Raw genomic sequence first — 23803 nt, 5'->3', positions numbered from 1 at the left:
TTGCTGGATAAGCACAACAACCCCTACTCACTACCAATAAATCAATGGGACATATGGGGGAGGGAGATCCATTTCGGTCCTTCGGACAGCTTTAATTGAGTGTAAATGGAAATGCGAGAAATGGAGTGGTCATGTCAGAGACACCCAGCACACGCTGTAATATTCCCTTAGAAAGTTCTGTTTCTCTGCTCTGCTGTTTGTTGTTTAAACATACTCTCATAAAGAGCAAAAATTATCTTGACATTCACTCGGGACAGCAGTGCAGCCTAAGATAATATTTAAAATGTTCTAAGTAAAGATAATATCATTTGAAAGCACAAAGCAAGCTCTTGCTATAGTCGAAGCATGGCTATTCGAACATATTTATTCAGATATTGACATTTGATCATTTGTTCCTTCAATAATTCGTTATCTACTGCACACTAAGGTTATGCAAGAGACAACTCACTGCAAGCTACATATCGTTAATTACCTGCCTTCAAGACATAAAATATCAGAAACATGACAGTTGATAGGACCCTGCAGATTGCACCACTGGGTCTCCCACTTGTTTACTATGCTAACACAGTTGAAGGTTCCACTTTTGGACCCAAAGTTTACATCCTTATCTATTAATGTTACTCTTTATTAGACGGTACAGCTCGAGGTAGAATGGTGCTATATTATGGCTGCAGTTTGCTGCTGCTTACATTTCTTGCTCTGCCGGTTCTATTGCTCGGGGGCGTGGTATTCCATTGTCAGATCTGTGCTGCGGAGCGCCAAGCTGCATGTCCTAAGCTTGCTACAACCTGCACTGAGATAGTCAGGGAGCCCGGCTGTGGCTGCTGCCCAGTGTGTTCCCGGTTAGAAGGCGAATTCTGCGGCATCTACACACCGCGGTGTTCCACAGGGCTGCATTGTTATCCCACTGCAGATTCAGAATTGCCTTTAGAGCAGCTGGTTCAGGGGTCAGGACGATGCTCACACAAAGTAGACCCGGTACCCAACCTCACTCAAGAGCATCAGGACAAGAGTGGTAAGTAACTAGACTGTCGCTAAGAGAAGGTTATCATTATTGTAGGGTTACAAGTATTCTGTGTTATACATGTCTTTAATCGGCCACAAAGGAGTTCACAATATTGAAGTGCATGATATCTGCTGAATGTCATAGGCTGGTATACTGGAGATCTATTGCTTCTCTATATGTTTCCATTAGAAATCAATACCCCAAGTAGTCCCCTTATTAGGTGTAAATGACAAAACATGTATTTAGAAATAACAAGGATTTGTTCAATGGATCATCATTGATTTCTGGGAATGAATGTTGACATCCGTGGTGTGTTTGGACTAACAGGTAGATCCAAATGCTCTTCATCTATTTTTGTCAAACTGCTAACCATGTTTGTCTGACCCTATTTCTCTGTTTTTTTAAACAAAGTAAGTGCATGACAATTTTCCCCCTTTTTTTATTGCCCAAAGCACAGGTCAAAGATTAATGCTGCCGGCAGTAACTTAGTGCCATCTCACATACAGCATCCCCTTCACATGAGATTTCCATTTCATGAGCCAGTCAAGTGTAAAAGAGGCACTATCAGGTGCCAGGTGTCTTGTAAGCTTGGGGCTCTCTAAATTATCTTTAATTAGGTAGCATGTCATATTCCTACACATAGCTCCACCCTCCATCCATCTCCCTCCCTCCATCAGGTGTTTGTTTGATAACTGTTAGTGTTATTGGCATGACATCACATTTTGCAGCAATGGGAAATGCTGTACGAACTCATGTGCTTTCGTACCAAAATACACGCACAAAACTTCAGAGTACATACAGTACACTCAGGATGAACTCATCATTTTCAAGGGATTCTGTGCTTGGGTGGATGTTTGAAGATTTGTCCTCATCTGACTGAGCACACAATGCATAGGCTGGAACTGCATTCAGTCTCTCAAAAACAGTGGGTTCTGACCAAAAGATTCCCAGATTTGGAAGAGCTAATAGTGACTGTCTTTGCATGTTGATTGCAAACAACTACATATTTGCAATCAACAGACCATAGGTCTGTTACAACTTTTTGCCTCTTTATTGTCTCGTACTTTCTCTCTTTCTCCTCCTTCTCTATGCACTGTCTGTGAACTGGGATTGCCCTTGTAGCCCCGCAGGTAATGGTGTGCTCACACCCCTACAGGTTGTTAATTACACAGAGAGAGAGAGAGAGAGAGAGAGAGAGAGAGAGAGAGAGAGAGAGAGAGAGAGAGAGAGAGAGAGAGAGAGAGAGAGAGAGAGAGAGAGAGAGAGAGAGAGAGAGAGAGAGAGAGACTTAATTTGACCCATTTCCCACAGCAGGAAAATCATGTAAATTATTGTGTGGATTCTAATTAAATCAGACATTATACAGTGGAAATTACAAACTTTAGAAGCCTTGTTAAACCTCAAAACACTAAAGGTTTGCATTTCTAGCTGTGCAGGACATTTCCTGTAACAATAGGGTGATCACATTAAGATCTAACATCTGTAAGGATAGAGAGGGTGCACTCTGGGTGGCAACTGCATGTTAGTACCTTTATTGAACCCCATTAGCATTAGATTTAACCTGTTCCGAAAGGAAAAGTTACGTGCCTGGAGAACTCTGAGAATTCTGAGCCTTTTAGAGGTCAAAACGGGATGGAGACGAGTTGAAAAGGTAATTTCCAAACGAATCAAATATGTTATGAAGGCAGAGCTCGCAATAGTAGCTGTACACTGTAGCAACTTGTTAGCATTAGTTAGCCAAGTTATGCACATCATAATCTTGTTCACCAGACTTTCTCCCAATGCTCAGAATGTCTGGTAGACCAAAGCTTCAAACACAGCCTTCATTAGCCCAGTGGCAAGTTCCGGAAAAAGTCAGGGAGAAAGTCCAAATGCATATCCATTAACAGTGTGGGGAAGCAACTCTGAAAATATAGTTTACCAAGCTACCAATTTTTTATCTGGTCACATTAGTTTTTGGTTAAAAAGTTGCTTTTTTGTATCATCATGATTTATTTGAACATTAATTTGCAATTGACCAAAAGTAAACCAACTTTCTGAATAGGAAACAAAGGCACGGGAATGCCCCTGTCTGTGTGTGTCAGGGCTAAACCAACATACAGGGAAGGTTTTGGAAACCCTCCAAGGCAGTCGATCATCCCCGTCAGTGGCCCGCTTGCGCCAATAAATACAGTATAATGTAATAATGTCATTTTTTATCGAGGCTATATAATTGATTAAAAAAAACAGATGGACCCCAAACTGTTCAGTTGTTAAGTTGATTATTTATCACATGCTTTCTGCACACTATAGATAATTTGTTGGGCAGAGACAGCATGCAGCTCTCAAACAGCTGGTTGTTGCATGGAGGAAAGCAGTAGGAAAGATGTTCCAAGTTATGATATCTACCAGTAAATGCTAAGGCAAGAATAGGTATGCTAACCAGGTATTACTGGTGATGTATAATGAATACTGATGATGCACAATTTAGTCCTGCTAAGCTACAGGACTGTTTTGCTACCACAGACTGGAATGTTCCGGGACTCTTCTGATGGCATTGAGGAGTACACCACAGCAGTCACTGGCTTCATCAATAAGTGCATCGATGACATTACCACCACAGTGACCGTACGTACATACCCAAACCAGAAGCCATGGATTACAGGAAAAATCCGCACTGAGCTTTAAAGGGTAGAGCTTCTGCTTTCAAGGAGCGGGACTCCAACCTGGAAGCCTTTAAGAAATCCCGCTATATCCCCAGAGGAACCATCAAACAGACAAAGTGTCAATACAGGACTAAGACTGAATCATACTACACCAGCTCCGACTCTCGTGGCAGGGCTTGCAAACTATTACAGACTACAAAGGGAAGCACAGCCACGAGCTGCCCAGCGACATGAACCTTCCAGACAAGCTAAATTACCGTTCCGGCCGACTGTGTGATCAAGCTCTCCCTAGCCGATGTGAGTAAGACCTTTAAACAGGTCAACATTCACAAGGCTGCAGGGCAAGACGGATTACCAGGACGTGTACTCCGAGCATGCGCTGACCAACTGGCAAGTGTCTTTACTGACATTTTCAACCTGTCCCTGAGTCAGGGGGCGGCAGGGTAGCCTAGTGGTTAGAGCGTTGGACTAGTAACCGGAAGGTTGCAAGTTCAAACCCCTGAGCTGACAAGGTACAAATCTGTCGTTCTGCCCCTGAACAGGCCGTCATTGAAAATAAGAATTTGTTCTTAGTTGCCTAGTTAAATAAAGTTAAATAAAGGTAAAATAAAAAAGTCTGTAATACCAACATGTTTCAAGCAGACCACCATAGTCCCCGTGCTGAAATTAACACTAAGGTAACCTGCCAAAATGATTACCGACCCGTAGCACTCACGTCTGTAGCCATGAAGTGCTTTGAAAGGCTGGTCATGGCTCACATCAACACCATTATCCCAGACACCCTAGACCCACTCCGATTTGCATACCGCCCCAACAGATCCACATATGATGCAATCTCTATTGTACTCTATCGTACCTACTTGGACAAAAGGAACACATATGTGAGAATGCTATTCATTGACCTCAGCTTAGCTCAAACCATTGGACTCCACATACTTTTTTTTTGTTTTAACGGGATCTGCCCTTGTCTCACAAACACCGCTCTCGCTCACTTCCTGTTAATCACACAGATTAAGGTTGGTATCTATGGATGCAGATGGATGCAGATGAAATAGACTAATCCAATTGTGTAGCTCAAACACACAATGTTGAAAAGGGTTTAGAAGTCCAAAACCTGCACGTGTTACGGTGGCACTCATTGGGTTAAGTTAGCTAGAGATAAAAGGTTAAAAAAAAAAAAGTAGCTACAGCTAGCTAGCTACTCTCAAGATTGGGGGAATGTTTTTGCTAGCACACAACACGTTTCTGATTCAGAACCAGGCCTCACAGTCATGTAATTGGCTTAGATCAAATAATGACAAATATTTGGAGGAGCTGAACCAAAAACAAAACTACTTCTCTGGTTAAAAATGTTCCATGTGGAATTGATAGTAGTCGCAAACATCAATTGTAGTCCCAAAATTGACCAAAAAAAGTGTAAAGTTGAATAATTTATAATGTCAGTATTTTCCAACATTGATTTTTGTGACATTTATGGAAAAGGATGTAAATGTTTTTCTCGTGTTGGGTTTAGATTTCAGTCCTGCCCACATTCCCACTAACGTGGGACCACTGCCTGTTAGCACCCAAATCATCTGAGCACAGCTGCACACTATTCAGTTGTAGCAGCAGAATCAACCTATAACACATCCATTCCTTTACAGACATAGAACTACCCAATGAGACAATGAACAAGACATAGCTACAATACATCATCGCCAATGTTATGTTGAAAGAACAAGAAATGTTCATTATCAAAGGCTTGTTTTTTCCCCCAACTCAAACATCCACACATTTTGTGAGTCAACATTAGCATCACAAACACAACTGTCCTTCCTTTAGACAATTTCGTAGATAGCACGTATGTTTGGGGCTTGGGATAACTCAACTACGGTAAGTGAAGAGGAACAAACAACAATAACTGCCATATATTGATCATAACACATACACATACACATCAAACCACACCCTCAAGATTCAAATCTAGTTTTTCTTGAGGAGAAAAACCCAGGTGAAATCAGTTCAGACCCCTGTCAGTGTTTATATGCGTAATTAGCCTGGGGACGATGTTAGGCACATCATTACTATTCCATCATTACTATTCCCTTTGTATCTCTACTTGTGAGTTGTTGCTAGCTTTTTAGCATAAATTAGACACATTGCAATTTACACAAAATCTATGGAGGTTGACTAATATGACACTTTTGACTGTAATTCCTTTTGGAATAAGTGCTAAGTCATCAAATACAAGACTAGACCTCATGTCCTTTGGGAGCAGAGAACTTGAGTTGGAAGAAGAAGCAAACCATCATATTTTTGGGCTCCCTGCTTCGACAAAACCTACACAATAATTTGATTGTTTGCCAACTGAACTTGTTTGAAGAGGTTTAGCCGCAAGTGGAAGGAACCATCACAAGGTACGGCCATTATCTTGGCAGAAGAAAAAAGGTGTGATTTGCAACCTATTTACCACATTTTGAGCACAATTCAGACAGCTAATTCAGACAGCTGTGAAAGCATGTTCAGTAGCATTCTCAAAGCCAAGGTTCACATAGCTTTCTAACATGCAGTTGCTATGCTGCCAAGATGGGATCAACACTAATGTTTCAAAGTGAAACTAACAAGCTGACGGTTGTTGGCTGAAACTTGTATAATTTTCTGAAATTTGGAATTTCAATAGCTCCTGCCACAAAGCATTCAATCTGTCCAGAACTCTGAACGCCATACTCTCTACTGCTGTAGACATTTTAACCAGAGTGTACTAAGCATACTAAGTAAAGTAATAAAATATGGTATATAAATACACACAAAAATAGATTTGAATACCCCCTCTCTCATTCTCTCATCCTCTATGGCTCTCTTTCTCTCAATTCAATTTAAAGGCTTTATTGGCATGTTAAACATATGTTAACATTGCCAAAGCAGGTGAACTAGATAATAAACAAAAGTGAAAAAATCTCTCTCTCTCTCTTTCTCTCTCTCTCTCTCTCTCTCTCTCTCTCTCTCAGACACTCTGGCACAGTGACTGTACACTGTTTGAATACCTTTGTCAAGTCAATGGGTTGCTCTCCCTCCTGGGAGTGGTTTACTGTCTTAGAGCTGCATTCCTCTGTTTGTATCTCCGTAATTACAGATAAGAGTTAGTGGAGTGAGACACACACACACACACACGCACGCACGCACGCACACACACACGCACGCACACACACACACACACACACACACACACACACACACACACACACACACACACACACACACACACACACACACACACACACACACACACACACACACACACACACACACACACACACACACACACATAGAGACACACCCACAAACACACACACGCTCACACAGTGCCCCCAGGAGGTAGTTCACCTCCACTAAGAAGGCAGGCAGAAAGTCCTTACTCAGCAAGACAACCAGGCTAAAAGTGCTTCCATACTATTCCGTGCTCGCGTCCCATGATAGGGAGTAATGTTCTGATCCGTAGTCAACAATTCTGCACCAGTGTTCTCTATAAGAATAGAAAAATTCAGCTAAATTATAAACAGCGTTTCGGGTTTTCAAAACTGGGTGATTAGGAAATGAGTGTAACTATATCAGAATGTAGACGTTTTGTAATTCTGAGCCCTCCTGAAAAATACCCCATATCCATTGTTGGGCCAATTCAGCCTGATTTTAGTTAACCGAGCGATGCTACAAAAGGGTAGTGTGAAAGACAGTAACTGGGAGCAGCTTCTGTTGTAATACAGATAGCGCTTTGCCAAAGATGATAAAAGTTCAGGTGGACCAAACAAAGATTAACAGTTGGGTACAACTTTATCCACCACCACAATTGTTTTATTTTTTATAATTATATATATTTTTGGGACTGGGATTCGATCTCTCTCAGCTAGAGGCTCATATACAGTGCCTTCATAAAGTTTGCATACCTCTTGACTTAGTCCACATTTTGTTTTGTTACAGACTGAATTCAAAATTGATCAAAGGTATGCTTTTTCTCACCCATCTACTCTCAGTACCACATAATGACAAAGTGAAAACAAATGTTTAGAAATGATTTTGTGAATTTTGTGAAAATAAAATAAAGACATTTCTAATTTACATAAGTATTCACACCCCTGACTCAATACATGTTAGAATCTTTAGAATCTAAGTCTCTAAGAGCTTTGCACACCTGGATTATAATATATTGCACATAACTCTTTAAAATTATTCAAGCTCTGTCAAGTTGGTTGTTGATCATTACTAGACAGCCATTTTTTAGTCTTGCCATAGATTTTCAATTAATTTAAGTCAAAACTGTAACTAGGCCACTTAGGAACATTCAATGTCGTCTTTTATGGGCTCCTAACCAACTGTGCTATTTTGTTTGATTTTTCACATTGTTTGTAATGTCAAAATGTCACTCATTTGGTACATAATGTTGCTGCTACCGTCTCTCACGACCGAAAATAGCTTTTGGACATCAGAACAGCGATTACTTACTTCGAACTAGACTACGATTTTTTCTTTAATGAGTCCGACGCAAAGGATATACTGCATTGTCGAGACAAGGCCCAAATCCCCATCATCCGCGTGAAGAAAATACAGAGAAAAAGGGGGAGGAGGCCGGGGTGCCTTGTAAGAATTTGGCGACGAGTAGGTAAACCACCACTACCCTCCGTATTATTGGCCAACTTGCAATCATTGGAAAACAAACTGAACGATCTACGATTAAGACTATCCTGCCAAAGGGACATTAAAAACGATAATATCTTTTGTTTCACCGAGACGTGGCTAAACAAGAACACGGATAATATAGAGCTGGCTGGCTTCCCCTTGCATCGGCAGGACAGAGCAGCTATGTCTGGTAAGATGAGGGGCAGGGTTGTGTGTCTATTTGTCAATAACTGCTGGTGCGCAATATGAAATATTAAAGAAGTCTCGATGTATTGCTCGCCTGAGGTAGAATACCTCATGATAAGCTTTAATGCAGGCAAACTTAAATATGTTTTTACCTCATTTCTACCAGAATGTCACATGTGCAACCAGAGGAAAAACTCTAGACCACCTTTACTCCACACACAGAGACGCATGCAAAGCTCTCCCTCTCCCTCCATTTGGCCAATCTGACCATAATTATATCCTCCTGATTCCTGTTTACAAGCAATAACTAAAGCAGGAAGTACCAGTGACTCGCTCAATACAGAAGTGGTCAGATGACGCGGACGCTATGCTACAGGACGGTTTTGCTAGCACAGACTGGAATATGTTCTGGGATTCATCCAATGGCATTGAGGAGTATACCACCTCATGGGATTGTATTCAGGACATAAAGTTCATTTCTTTGCCAAATGTTTTGCAGTTTTACATAAGTGCGTTATTGCAAACATCTATCCTCAGTTTTCTCCTATCACAGCCATGTTTTAAAGTCAACATTGGTTTAATGGTGAAATCCCTGAGCAGTTCCTTCCTCTCTAGCAACTGAGTTAGGAAGGACACCTGTATCCTTGTCGTGCCTGAGTGTATTGATACACCATCCAAAGTATAATTAATAACTTCACAATGCTCTAAGGGATATTCAATGTCTGCTTTTTATTTTTTACCCATCTACCAATAGGAGCCCTCCTTTGCGAGGCATTGGAAAACTTCCCTGGTTTTGTGGTTTAATCTGTGTTTCAAATTTACTGCTCGACTGAGGGCCCTTACATATTATTTTAAAATGTTTTATTTAACCTTTATTTAACTAAGCAAGTCAGTTAAGAACAAATTCTTATTTACAATGACGGCCTACCCAGCCGCACCAATGTGTCGGAGGAAACACTGTACAACTGCCGACCATGTCAGCGTGCACTGCGCCCGGCCCACCACAGAGTTGCTAGAATGCGATGGGACAAGGACACCCCAGCCGGCCAAACCCTCCTCTAACCCAGACGACGCTGGGCCAATTGTGCGTCGCCTCATAGGTCTCCCGGTCGGAGCCGGCATCGACACAGCCCGGGATTGAACCCGGATATGTATATGCGGGGTACAGAGATGAGTAGTCGTTCTAAACTATATTATTGCAAGAAGAGTCGATGCAACCTATTATGTGACTTGTTAAAGCATAGTTTTACTCCGGAACTTATTTAGGCCACAACAAAGGCAATGAAAATACTTTCCGACTCAAGATATTTCAGTTTTTAATTTCAAAATAATTTGTATAGATTTTAAAAACAAAATTACACTTTGGCATTATGTGTAGGCCAGTGGCAAAAACATATATTAAATTCAGGCTGTAACACAATTTTCTGTGGAAAAAGTAAAGGGGTGTGAATACTTTCTGAAGGCACTGTATGTGCTGAGGGCTTTGATTTTAACCATACAACCAATCTTAGGCACCATCTCTCATCATTATTTACAGCCTGTAGTACATACAAACTGTCAGCAATAAGATTATAGTCCCGACCACTTCTGAGACTCAATGCCCAGCAGGAGAAGTGACATCAGGGTGTGAGACACATACTGTACCAGCAGGATGGTGCCTTGAGGAAGACAATGTGAATCTTTGTCTTCCAAAGATAACACATTGTTTACAGAAACCTGTCATTAGAAACATAGTGCTTTGAAAGCTCCTTTGGGATTAATTAAAGGAGAGCAAACAATTGTGTGTGTATCTATGGGTGTGGGTGTATGTGTTCTGTCAACCCTGAGAGTCTATAAAGGGAACATTTTCTTCAGCAATCATTTTCTCTTTGTTTGGAACGAGTTTCCAGTGCATTAAAACTTTTTATGTGCAGATATCCTTGTTTGTATTCGGGGCATGTACACTCTTAGAATAAAAGGTTACAAAATGGTTCTGTGGCTGTCCCAATAGGATAACTATTATTGGTTCCATGTAGAGCCCTCTTTGAAAACAGTTTTACAAGGAACCCAAAAGGGTTCTAATTGGAACCAAAAGGTGTTCTTCATAGGGTTCTTCTATGGGGACAGCCGAAGAACCCTTTTTGGTTCTAGATACAGTATCACTTTTTTTCTAAGAGTGCACTAAGTCTTTGTTTGTTTGTGTGTGTGTGTGTGTGTGTGTGTGTGTGTGTGTGTGTGTGTGTGTGTGTGTGTGTGTGTGTGTGTGTGTGTGTGTGTGTGTGTGTGTGTGTGTGTGTGTGTGTGTGTGTGTGTGTGTGTGTGTGTGTGTGTGTGTGTGCGTGAATGCAGGATCTATAGAGGAGCTGCAGGGCACTGAGGGTCCCCCTCAAAAGAAGCCGACCAAAGATGCCAGCCCTTGGATGTGGTCCAAACAGAAGGCTGTGAGGCAGGCCCAGAACGAGCTCAAGACCAAGATGAAGACCAACACCCACCCTGAGGAACCTAGGACCCAGCGGGCAACTCAGGTCAGGACACACCATTCCAAAAATAAATAAAAATCCATCTTTGTTCACATCCGCTATGCGAGAGATACAGTTCAGAAACTTGATGAGCAATTAGTATTATGACACTACATAGCTTAGAATGGCTAAACTTAGGGCTTCCCGAGTGGTGCAGCGGTCTAAGGTACTGCTTCGCAGTGCTTGAGGCGTCACTTCAGAACCGGGTTTGATACCGGACTTTGTCGCAGCCGGCCTTGACCTGAAGACCTATAAGGCGACGCACAATTGGCCCAGCATCATCTGGGTTAGGGGAGGGTTTGGCCGGCCGAGATGTCCTTGTCCCATCGCGCTCTAGCGACTGTGGCGTGCCGGGAGCATGAACGCTAGCACGGTCGCCAGTTGTACCGTGTTTCCTCCGAAACATTGGTGCGGCCGGGTTAAGCGAGCAGTGTGTCAAGAAGCAGTGCAGCTTGGCAGGGTCGTGTTTCGGAGAATGCATGGCTCTTGACCTTCGCCTCTCCCGCGTTCGTATGGGAGTTGCATCAATGGGTCAGGACTGTAACTAACAATTGGATATCATGAAATTGGAGAGAAAAACATGGATTTGGGTAGGGTCAACTGATCCTAGAGCCTCCCAACCTCTCTAAACACGCTGTTGTGTAAATTGATCACAGTTCTGAAAGTGGTATCTGTAAATCCACTATATGCAATTGATTGAATACTGGCCTTAATGACCCTGATTGGTATTTGGTACGGCAATGCCCTCTTCCATACACACACAAAGACACAGCTACTTTGTATGTCAATAAAATCTTTATATATTTATATGTGTTGACAGATTGTCATTTGTTTACATAGACCACTGAAGGCCAATATTCTTATACATTTATTTTAATACTGCAATTGGTAACTGTTTACAAAATACTATCAAATATTGGCAGTATTTTCACCGTCAATCAGTAGAAATATTAGAGCTAAGTTGAATTGTGTTAAATTTGCACACTGCCAACAAACAGCACTCATTCAACAGTGTTTATGTGCTTCATTCAAGATCACGTGGCTTACAAGGACAACCTTGTTATTAGTTGACTAACACAACCCTAGTTAGCCCTACATTAATTTCCCAAACAACCCATTGTCGTCAGGTTCATGTGAACTTTGTTTAAAGCAAAAATATATGGCATGCTAATAAGCGTGGCCCCTGGGGCCCACAGAGAAGAGCCATAAGTGTTCCGACCTAGGAAACAATCATATACATGCCCAGATCTTCTCCCTCATTTAACTCTATGTATTGCCACAAAACACAAAATAAGCGAGGGGAACACAATTGATGAGACCATTAGAGACAACAATGGATATTCTAATGCAGTAAATGGGGGTAGGCAAATGGGGGAGTCAGTTCTGGGGGTTGGTAAGTTGTGGGTTGTGGAGGGACAACTAAAATGACAATTCAAAAATGTTCCAGCCTGGGGTTTGGTGAAATGGAGTGTTAAAGATGGGTTTCCTGTTAACATGAGTGTTTGGAGTTTGGTAGATATAGTGAGATCATTATTTACTCCATCTAGAGATGAGAAGTCTTGCTAAGTTAAAAGCTCGCTTTTTCTACATCCTCCTTCCCTCAATAGAATGTGTGGGAACTTAGCATCCATATGTTATTGAAGGTCCAGATAAGCACCCTGGCGGGTCATGCCCCCCTCTTGTCCCGGACCAAACCATTGGAGGACACACTGATCCACTTTGATGGCTGTCATACACTACTGTATAGTATAAATAGGCCAGCAAAACACAGCCCTCAGCTCTGTCACACTGTGTACCCGTCATACATTTCAATCACTTATTTAAGGGGGGGGATACCTAGTCAGTTGTACAACTGAATGCCTTCTGAATGCCTTCTGAATGCCTTCCGCATTTAACCCAACCCCTTAAGGCAGGTGCGGGGGGCTGCCTTAATCGACATCCACATCTTTGACGCCCGGGGAACAGTGGGTTAACTGCCTTGCTCAGGGGCAGAACAACATATTTTTTACCTTGTCAGCTCGGGGACTCGATCCAGCAGCCTTTCAGTTACTGGCTCAACGCTATGTACGGGATGGTGCTGAGTTGAAGGTGTATTAGTTCAACAGTCAGCATTTTGTCTGTGCTTTTCAGAGCCATTGTCAACAGGAGATGGAGATGGACAAGGTGCTGCAGGAGATCTCCAAGATGACCTTCCATGACAACAGGGAACCGCTGGAGGATCTGTACGAGCTCAACTTCCCCAATTGTGACAGAAGGGGCCAATACAATCTCAAACAGGTGAGCCTCTAATCATTGATTTGGTTAATGTAATATACTGCCGCCTCACAGCATATTGGTCAGTGTTGATTTTTCAGTGTAACATTTCTAAAATAACCACAGTGTTGATGTTAATAACCAGTGTTGACTGTGAGATTGTGATTGTGTCTGTTTTACTCTGTGGAGAGTAAAACATTTCTATCAAAACTATGGCCATCATTATCATTATCCCCAGCATGCTGTACTGCAGCTCGATTTTTGAATGTACATTGATTGATACATTAATCTTATGCTACACAAAGATAAATAACTAACTACTATCAGTTAGGTAGATTTATTGCACGCGTTACTGAAATGGTTGTTCTAGTTTAAATGGTTTAAGGAGTCCCCTTTATCAATATTCCCAACCCTGAGTGTCATTAAGGAATGCAGGTTTTGGTTTAATAAAAATTCCAACTGTTGGATGTCATAACTCTGTCTGGATTCCAATAGGAATTACATATCACTTCGCAAGTCAGCATAATGCGACTTGCAGGCCTGATGTGGCCTGTAAACCAGTAGGTTCCTAACAACCCTATATTGGGGTAAACATGGGCATCAAAGTAAGGCTTTATGATATTATTAATCTGTAGATTTTGGTTGAAGCTCAATGTTAAATTAAAATGTACTTACTACGCCAATATTGTTGATGAAATTTGCAAATCACCTTGATTGTAGGTACGCACTTCCTGCCCCTGGTCATGAGCCATCTGGCCATTTCCGAGAACCGGATTTCCATGAGGTTTCTCAGCATTAGGATGAACACTGATATGGCCGAAGACAACTTCCCTCGAGGGACAACGCATTGTATATTTGTGATGTTAGAGAAGCTTCCATTGAAGAACACTTTGGGTTCTATTGGATAAATAACTCTACAACCATGTGATGGCAGGTAATGTAAAGCCAAAACAAGTGAGTTTCTTCAATACCAATGTATGATCAATAACATCAAATGCAGCACTGTAATCTACCAGTACAGCTCCAAATATAATTTTACTATCAATTTCTTTTCACTAATCATTTGTCATCTGAGTCAGTCAGTATAAGTTGATTGCCCTTCTCTATGTGTATGCTGAGAGTCAGTAGTGAACTTGTTCTCTGAAAAAAAGCATTGCATTTGGTCAAACACGGTTCTCTCCTTCAGTTTACTAAGAACAGGCAGCAAAATGATTGGGCAGCTGTTAGAGCCAGCAAAGGGTGCTTTACTATTTTTAAGCAGTGGAATTACTTCAAATCAAATTCTTTCACCTCTCCCACACTAACTTGACCAAATTCAAAACAGCAATCCTTCTCTTTCGTTGTTAGATGTTTTTTAGCTAAATATGGTGGTTCATTGTTCGATGTTGTGACTTCACTTTGGAGTTTTACCACTTTACCAATGAAATAGTAATTGAAATGATTGGCAATAGCTAAAGGACCCATCAATTTCAAGGAACGATGGAAATGAATTGGGTTTTCCTCGCATGGTATAATTCAACGTACTCCAAAGTATTTTTAGATTGTGTTTTATGTCATTTATCTTGGTTTTGTAATATAATTTATTCTTCATTTTGGGTACAGTTTAGGTACAACATTTCTCCATTTACAGTTTGTTAACCAATCAGCTGAGCAGCATGACTTGTTTGCCACCTCTTTTCCATAATTTCTTTGAACCATACCATTTTTTTTATTCATCATCAATCCAGAGGGCTCTAAGAGTTCTCACAGTTATTTACTTAACGGGTGCATACTTGTCAACAATGGGCACAAATACGTTGATAAATACCTCCAGTGCTGTATCCATATTCACTTCCTCATACACATCAGGTCAACATAAATGATTTTAAGTCCTAAGAAAACATTTTGTAAGATCTCTTATAAATTGCTTTAGGCCCAACCTTTGGCACGTTGACTTTCCTTGTTATTGCCACGATGTTATGGCCACTACAGCCAATGGGAACTGGACAATGCTTGGGTTCTCTAGCTCCAACAGCGAAGTAATATCTATCAATTTCACAACAATACACACAAATCTAATGGAAAGCAATTAAATTAAGAATATATAAATACTTGGACGAGCAATGTCGGAGCGGCATTGACTAAAATAGAATAGAATACAGTATATACAGTTGAAGTTGGAGATTACGTACACCTTAGCGAAATACATTTAAACACAGTTTTTCACAATTCCTGACATTTAATCTGAGTAAGAATTCCCTGTTTTAGGTCAGTTAGGATCACCACTTTATTTTAAGAATGTGGAATGTCAGAATAATAGTAGAGAGAATGATTTCTTTCAGCTTTTATTTATTTCGCCAGGATATTGTTGCTAATTGCTTAGGTTTGCCCTTTTCAAACTATCATCACCTGGTGGAGTGGAGCTGTGTTTTTTATTGCAGCTTGCTTGCTGTTGTTAGCTACTGTATCTCTTTGAAAATCACTTGCATTAAACTTGTTGCGTTTAAACTTTGGATCACCGCTTAATTTGTGTGCTGAACATAAAAAAATATGTTTGCAATGCGAAAGGAAGAGTTGTACATTTTGATTGGGAAATCCTATGCCTAATGGTTGTGTTTTTGTATTGTTATGATTGGGACCTACTGTACTGGCTTATTATGTCTGAGTGAATAGGCTGCTTATCCTTTAACATCATGCTGTGTGTGAGTGCTCTCTTTCTATTGGCCCCAGCTATGTGTTTTACAAAAAGTGCACTCACCTGCATCACAATCCTGTCACACACAACCTTTGATGTGTCACTGTTGTCACTTTTGGTGATAGTGTGATAGTGATGGCGTTAGTCTACCATAGGTTGTGTAAGCAGTGTTGTTGCTGGTAGCATTATCCGTGCAGGTACTGTCTCTGTGTGAGTGGCAGCCCGAAGCTTGGCTCAGCCTCAGGCCTGTTTGATTCAGCTGGGCGCATTAAATTATGCTACCTTTCTGCTATTCTTCTTCATATTTGAGTTTGGTACGTGTTGGAAGATTTATTTTTCTCCAGTAGTGGTGCTTCTCCACTGCGCAAACATGTCTATAATAGACATAAAGACTGTTACAACTTCTCACGGTCTTCCTTTATTAATAGTGAGCGTTCAATCTTCAAACAATTTCCCTACTCTTCCAATCCAATGAATCAAGGAAATTCTGACGATCACGACAACGTTTGAGGATTTTCTTTAATGAATGGACAGTAATGTTATGAGTAAAGTAGAAAGCCCAGTTTTAATAAGCAATAATATATGAAAGGGATACTTCTGGGTTTTGGCAATAAGGCACTTTATCTACTTCCCCAGAGTCAGATGCACTTGTGGATACCGTTTTTTTGTCTCTGTGCCCAGTATGAAGGAAGTTATGGTTAGTTTCGCTAGCCAATTCTAACTAGAGTTATCAAAATGACTGGAAGTCTATGGGTATCTGCTAGCATGCTAGTAGATACCCATAGACTTCCAGTCATTGTGCTAACGCTGGTTAGCATTGGCTCTCGAAACTACCTCTAACTTCTGTCATACTGGACATCCCAAAGTATCCCTTTAATGATTCATGATATAGCCTGGTGAAGTGGTTTTATGCACTCACTGAATGGAAGCTGATAATTATGAATCTTTTACTCTGCTAGTCTTGGAAAGAAATTATGAGTTCTCACTGTCCGAGACAGTCAAGGCCAAGTAAAAATGTATATGACACAGAGACAAGATCAAGACATTCAATATGTGGTCTTTAGACCAGACTCGGGTACTACAACACTGATATTTAGGCTTGGCATGACATGTGGCCCATTGTTTACCTTATCATCAATGACATGTGGCCCATTGTTTACCTTGTTACCTGGCAACAACAAGGGTGTTTCAAAGAGCTGTCAGTCAAGGCGAGCTCATGATTATAAGCTCCCTGCCCACTCAGCCTGTTCGTTCAGGCTCCCTGATAGTTACAGATAAGAGAAAAGGTACAATTTCTTCAATTCTGAGCATTTAAATAGCATAAAAATATTATGGGTGATGTTTTGGTAATTTAAAGGCTATTTTTACTTGGGAAATAAGATGACTGTGCAGGACCATTAACTCAACTCATACTGTTAGAAGGGGTAGTATAATCTGCACGCACACACACTGTACACAAGCACACACACACGCACACACATTTATTTTCAAATATGCCTGAAAGGCAGAGTCAGTGGGTAGAGGCCCAGCAGGAAAGTATGCCCCCTTTATCCACCACCATCCCTCACACACACTCTCACCCGCCCCATGCCCGAGAATGGGGCGATTTTTGTCAACATAGGGGCGACAGCGTCTGTATCCAGAGTTACAAGGTAAGACCTTGGGAAGATTTCCACACTAAGTCGAAACAATGTTTCCCAATGAAGCTTTTCCCAGTTTCCTCTGCAAGCTTGTCTTTGCTGCTGGAAGGGCCCACTTATTTTTAGAATGTGGTCAAAACAATGATATGACATATCTGCATCCTGAAAATACTTCATCTAGGCATCTGTGTGAGGTAAAATGAGGACAGGGGAGAAAGAGAGTGAGAGAGAGAGAGATAGAGAGAGAGGGAGGCAAATGAGGGCATTGTTTTGATGACAAAACTCTTTGGTTCCCAGGGCTCAAAAAACACTGCACCTCCAACAACACTTAATCGTTCGGTAATCATTTTGTTCCTCTCGCAATTACTGTAACTGTCACTTTTTGTTTTTCTCTCTCCTCCCCTAAGGCCCTGTCCCCGTGGTCCTTTCTTGCGTGGCCTAAGAAGTGTCCAGTTAAATCAGTTCAATTATAACCTCATTCTTGGGATAGGGGGGAAGGGTCTCAATGGGGGGTCCGAGGCCAGCTAGCATGCTGGAGGGGACAGAGGGGGGATGGGAGGATGGGGAGGTGGGAATGTCCCGAGGATGGGCTGTTATTGCGGGCGGGAGCCCTACCCATCCACCTCATCTCAGCCAATCCAAATGCAAACGCCCTCTTGTTATGCGGCCTACGCCCCCCCAAACGCCCCATCTCTGACTGTATCCAGTGCCTCATTAAACCCCCACCTCTCCCCCCTCACCCCCCACCCTTCTCTCTCATTTCCCCCTCTTGTGTTCCAGTGCCACATGTCCACCCACGGTCAGCGGGGCGAGTGCTGGTGCGTTAACCCCTTCACGGGTGTCCAGATCACCCAGTCCACGAAGGTGCGGGGGGACCCCAAATGCAGCCAGTATGTGGAGGAGCAGGAGATGGCGACTGGGACACTGCCCACTGTTGTCCTCCATATGGCAGAGACATAGCAGAACTTCACCCACATCCAGATATCCCCAACGGTGGAAAGGTCCAACTTGACTGACAGCTGATATTGTTGTCATGGGTTTCTTTCTATGTAGCTTACATGTTTTTGTTTCAGTGTGTGTATAGAGAGGGGGGGGGGGGTGTTGTCTTTATATGTTTATGTGTGCGTGAGAGGGACAGATAACGAGTACTTCCCTTGTCTTAGGACAGGTCTCCCGTGTGGAAAAGATTTGCGCAAATCAAGATGTTTGATAAAAGGGGTGTGAGAGCAAGGCAAGGATATTATCCATGCTACAATTCAAAGCAGGTTTCATGAATATGTATTTACTGTGTGGGCATACGCACTGTACGTGCGTGTGTGCCTGCCTGCTTGATTGCTCGTGTGCGTGCGTGCGTGTGTCTGTATATGTGTTTGTGTGTTTGACTGGCTGTGTCCCCTGCTATTCATAGGGCTAGGTGCTGCGAGTAGCATGGATGCCGGAGCTAACACTATGCTAATCACGGGGCTGTCACTGCATCTGGTTCAATTGGTGTATCAGGCGGCATATAACCTCCCATTTATGCAGCTGCTTGCCTTCCATGCCACGTTCCATATCTATTTATTCAACCTTTCTCTCATCACACTAGTCAATATGTGTGGTGGACTAACAAAGCCTCACATTAAGCCCTTGACATATAGAAGATCCTAACGAACCATGGGTGACACTTCATTTTGGTGTCTACATACAATGCACACTAATCTGTTGTTAGTGCATCATTCCAATGATGATGATGTACTTACATGCTAATGCTAGTTTGAATGGTTGGAAACACTTTACCTTAATAACCTGTACCGCCACACTCTATTACCAACGCTATTACACAACAGTTCCTATGTAACTACAATGTTGTTACTACAGTTACTACTGTGTAGTTACATAGGTAGGCTACAGAAGCAACTTAAGGTACTCTGCTACCAAATTGTTTCGTGTTAATCGAAGTGTTCCAGATTTTTCTGCAGGGTAACTGTAATGTTAATGATTTGTCTTCTTCAATACACATTCTTCTGTCCTCTCCTCGTTCTGATAAACAGTCTCATGTTTTTGTTAGTGATATAGCTCTGTCCTTTAAAGATATTCCGAGAAATAGCCTGTGCATGAATGTATCCTGTTGGTCCCTCACATCAACAAGGTTAAGTCATTTATGTTCAATTAACTTTAATCTTTTGAGTATTCCTTGATTAGTTCATCAAATGTAGGTACATCTCTTGTTGAATAAAATGTCTGAATAAAATGTACCCAACCAAGCTCTCTCTCTCTCTCTCTCTCTCTCTCTCTCTTCTACTATTTTCTACTCTGCCTTCTTCTTTATCCTTCACCTCATGTGTCCTCTCCCTCTTGTTGATCCTCCAGAATTCTGACCCCCTCCTCTCTCCCTTTCTCCAATCTATCCATCTTCTGCACTCTCTTCGTCCACTCCTCCCACCTCTCTACCAATGTTGTTCCATGATGACACCAGTCTGCAGTGGAATTGGTGTGGTGGTTTGTGTGTGTCTCTTTGCCCTCTGGTACTGTCATGCATCCTGCCCATGTGGTGATGCCCCTGGCAAAGGGTGGTGTGGGTGGTCAAAGGGAAAGGTATATGGGGATCGGTGGTGGTTTGTAGAGGGGGGGGGGTGTTGGAGGAAAGGGTGAATGGGGGTCGGGTCGGCGGGTGGTTTGAAAAAGAGGGTGTGTGGGGGGGGGGGGGGGGGGGGGTGTTGTGGGTTACTAATGAAGTGTTGACAGTGGTGAGAGATTAGAACCCAGGGCTGACATTGACAAATGTGATACTAAGTGGGTTAAAGTGTCTATAAATAAACATAGGTTCCCAAATGTATGTCCGCTATGCCAACGCTGAGGCCTGGCTGCTACACCTCCAGTCCACACACTGCTAGGCAGAGGGCGAACAGAGAGAAGGGAGGTGAGGGTTGGTGGGAGGAGGAGGACGAGGAGGACGAGGGTCTTGCACTTGTGTGTCCTATCCAACCCTGGATCTGGATTTCCCATACTTTTCTTTGGGCTCTTTCCACAATGCTGAGAGCCAAACACTGACTGTCTTAGATGGCCCACTGACCGAATGAAGATATGAATACAAACATGCAAGCATGTCATACCATATCAACGTATCAAAGATTTACAACTAAAACATTAAAAGAAAGGACAAACTAATGTGTGAGACTGTCGTTATGGAAGAACATTTTTTGGGGGGTGATCACTTGAAATCAAAAAACACGTTTTCATATGACCACATGATCTTATTTAAAGTAAATGTGATAACATGTGACATGTAAAGCAACATGTGATAACATGAAACTACATGTGAAAACATGTGATCACATGTGAAGTGTTCCAAAAATACATTTCCACATGTGAAGTCATGTGTTTTTTCTGTAAGCCCACATGTGACTGGGCTTTGACCTTATGACCTTATGTGTTACCAGTCTGCCAGCAAGGTGCTAATCCAGTCACAATGCATCATCAACCATGGCACTCTCCATGTGGAACTGGAGCTAGTATTTTCATATTTCCTTTTTGTTACTGTTTTCTTGGAGTAAATTAGTTGTGCTTAGTATGATTTCAGTGCTTTGAGGATGTTGGCAGTTCGTTTCCTGTATAGATCCCTCTGTGCCCTCTGGTAGTGCACTAAATTTAACGGTAGTTTGAGGCTGGCCTACTTTGAAAACAAAGAGAAACCAATCCCTGTGGTTTTTGGGTATATTGATTTGTCAGAGTGGGCTAAAGTGGGTGGTGTGTGTGTTGATGGAGTGTGTGTGCCGGTGTGTGAAGAAGGGGTAGGTTTGGCTAAGAGTGTGCATATGTATGCGTTCCGGAGTAGTTTAGCACAGAGTGGAGTGAGTGTTTACCATATGCTGCAGAGCAGGTCCTTGGGTTTGGAGAAGCTCACTCTGGGTGACAGAGGGAATTCTCTGAAGCAAAGCAAAGCACCATGTGCACTGCCAAGAACATTCACCGGGTGTTCTCCTTCCTTGTTTTTACTTCATGTTTAATTTTAAGGTAGCACCTTCTAGCATTCTTTCTGATTTGCATAAGATATACTGAACAAAAATAGAAACGCAACATGAACTAATTTCATATAAGGAAATCAGTCATTTGAAATACATTCACTAGGCCTTATTCTACGGATTTCACATGACTGGGATACCAGCCATAGGTACGCCTGGGAGAGCATAGGCCCACCCACTTAGGAGCCAGGCCCAGACAATCAGATGAGTTTTCCCTGACAAAAAGTCTTTGTTGCAGACAGAAATCGCTCCACAGTTTCATCAGCTGTCCGGGTGGCTGTTCTCAGACAATGTTGCAGGAGAAGAAGACGGATGTGGAGGTCCTGGGCTGGTACGGTCACACGTAGTCTGTGGTTGTGAGGCCGTTTGGACGTACTGCCATATTCTCTAAAACGACATTGGAGGCGGCTTATGGTAGACAAATTAACATTCAGTTCTCTGGCAACGGCTCTGGTGGAAATACCTGCAGTCAGCATGCCAATTCTACGCTCCCTTAAAACTTGAGACATATCTAGCATTGTCTTGTATGACAAAACGGAACATTTAAGAGTGCCCTTTTATTGTCCCCAGCACAAGGTGCACCTGTGTAATGATCATGCCATTTAATCATTCTTGATATGTCACACCTGTCAGGTGTATGGATTATCTTGGCAAATGAGAATTGCTCACTAACAGGGATGTAAACAAATTTGTGCACGAAATTTGATAGAAATACATTTTTTTGTGCGTATGGAAAATGTCTGGGACCTTTTATTTCAGCTCATGAAACATGGAACTAACACTTTACATGTTACGTTTATATTTTTGTTCAGTATATATGCAGTATTTTATAAACTGTTGATGTGGAATATTGAAAGATGTGGAACATCATGCTTCACTGAATGTGTCAAAATTAATTTTGGTTGGCCACCCGAGTGGCGCAGCGGTCTGCGGCGCACAATTGGCCCAGCATCATCCGGGTTAGGGGAGGGTTTGGCCGGTTGGCATGTCCTTGTCCCACCGCGCTCTAGCGACTCCTGTGGCAGGCGGGGCGCATGCACGCTGACATGGTCGGCAAGTGTACAGTGTTTCTTCCAAAACATTGGTGCGGCTGGCTTCCGGCGTAAGCAGGCAGTGCGGCTCGGCGGAGGATGTACAGCTATCAACCTTGGCCTCTCCCAAGTCCTAATGGGAGTTGCAGCGATGGGACAAGACTGTAACTACCATTTGGATACCACGAAAAATGGTTACATTTTTTTTGGGGGGGGGGGTTTGTTAACATTTTCACTGTAACATCTCACAACAAAACATTAACCCAACTCTGACTGTTTTACTCTAGGATGAGATTTGATCAGATGTTCTGGGATTCACAGATGTTAGTTATACAGGACCAGCTTTGGGGGATAGAGCGCTTTAAAGGAGTGTTTTGCTTTTTTTAACTAAATCTATTTTTTTATGCAAATGGGGTGTTATAGAAGGGTCCAGGCACTTTTTTGCAATTTCACTTGTGTTAGAGAAAATTTCCCCAACCAACAATTTATTTCCTCATCCTCGTTGTACAGTACGGGGGCTCCGAAAACATGAACACAGGCTCTAGAAAAGCCCAAATGAGCCCAAACTCTCAGTATAGTGATGCAGGTCTTGAAATTGTGTAATTCAGAACTTTATCTGCAACGTTGTATTTTGCATTTTGTTGCGACTGGAGCGATACCACTCTGTCCATTCTAGCAGCGGGTTACACATCGACTGTCTCGAGTCGCACAAAATGAAATATCGCGTTGCATATAAAGTTCTGAATGGCACAAATTCATGTGTTTTTGGGGCATTTGTTAATGTTTTTTTTTGGAGCCCACATACTGCACAAGAAGGATAAGGAAGTTAATCGCTGGTTGTGGTAAGATTCTCAAAAACAAGTAAAATCGCAAAAAAAGGGTCTGGACCCTTCTATAACATGTAATTTACCTCAACAATCGAGATTTGGTTGTAAAAAAGAAAACTCCCATGCTGCGCATTCCTCAAATCGCCTTTCATCTTTATTCCAAATGGAGAAGAACTCCTATTACCTTTTGAGAGATGGAGAGAGTAGTACATGTAGGAGAACACAAGCAGTCATTTGGTATTTGTAGGTCTTGTAGTAAAATATCGGGGTGATTAAAAGCATATTACCTCCAAGGTCTGTGTTTCATTTGTCTTGCCGTTATTAATTATGTTTTTGACTCTCTTATCTACGCATATCACGATATCCTGAACTTGGGAAGCTCTCCGAAATTG

At 42.1% G+C, this 23803-nt stretch overlaps 1 protein-coding gene across 1 annotated transcript; it reads left to right on the top strand.

Annotated features, from left to right (window-relative positions):
* Positions 1-616: 616 nt before the first annotated feature.
* LOC139380235 (insulin-like growth factor-binding protein 2-B) lies at positions 617-19795 on the top strand. The gene is made up of 4 exons (XM_071122770.1): positions 617-1015; positions 10816-10991; positions 13116-13262; positions 18333-19795. Exons 1-4 carry the CDS (start codon positions 652-654, stop codon positions 18510-18512), a joined length of 867 nt encoding a protein of 288 aa, XP_070978871.1. The 5' UTR covers positions 617-651; the 3' UTR covers positions 18513-19795.
* Positions 19796-23803: the final 4008 nt, after the last annotated feature.

The sequence above is a fragment of the Oncorhynchus clarkii genome, chromosome 22 (assembly GCF_045791955.1).
Source record: "Oncorhynchus clarkii lewisi isolate Uvic-CL-2024 chromosome 22, UVic_Ocla_1.0, whole genome shotgun sequence".
Classification (NCBI taxonomy): Eukaryota; Metazoa; Chordata; class Actinopteri; order Salmoniformes; family Salmonidae; genus Oncorhynchus; species Oncorhynchus clarkii.
Note: the sequence above shows the minus strand (reverse complement) of the source record. Positions and strands in the feature narration are given on the sequence as shown.

Excerpts from the sequence above, each read along its gene's own strand:
- LOC139380235 (XM_071122770.1), top strand. The coding sequence starts at position 652 with ATGGTGCTATATTATGGCTGCAGTTTGCTGCTGCTTACATTTCTTGCT. Across the intron at positions 1,016-10,815 it reads AGAGCATCAGGACAAGAGTG|GATCTATAGAGGAGCTGCAG; the intron begins GTAAGTAACTAG and ends GCGTGAATGCAG. Across the intron at positions 13,263-18,332 it reads GCCAATACAATCTCAAACAG|TGCCACATGTCCACCCACGG; the intron begins GTGAGCCTCTAA and ends CTTGTGTTCCAG.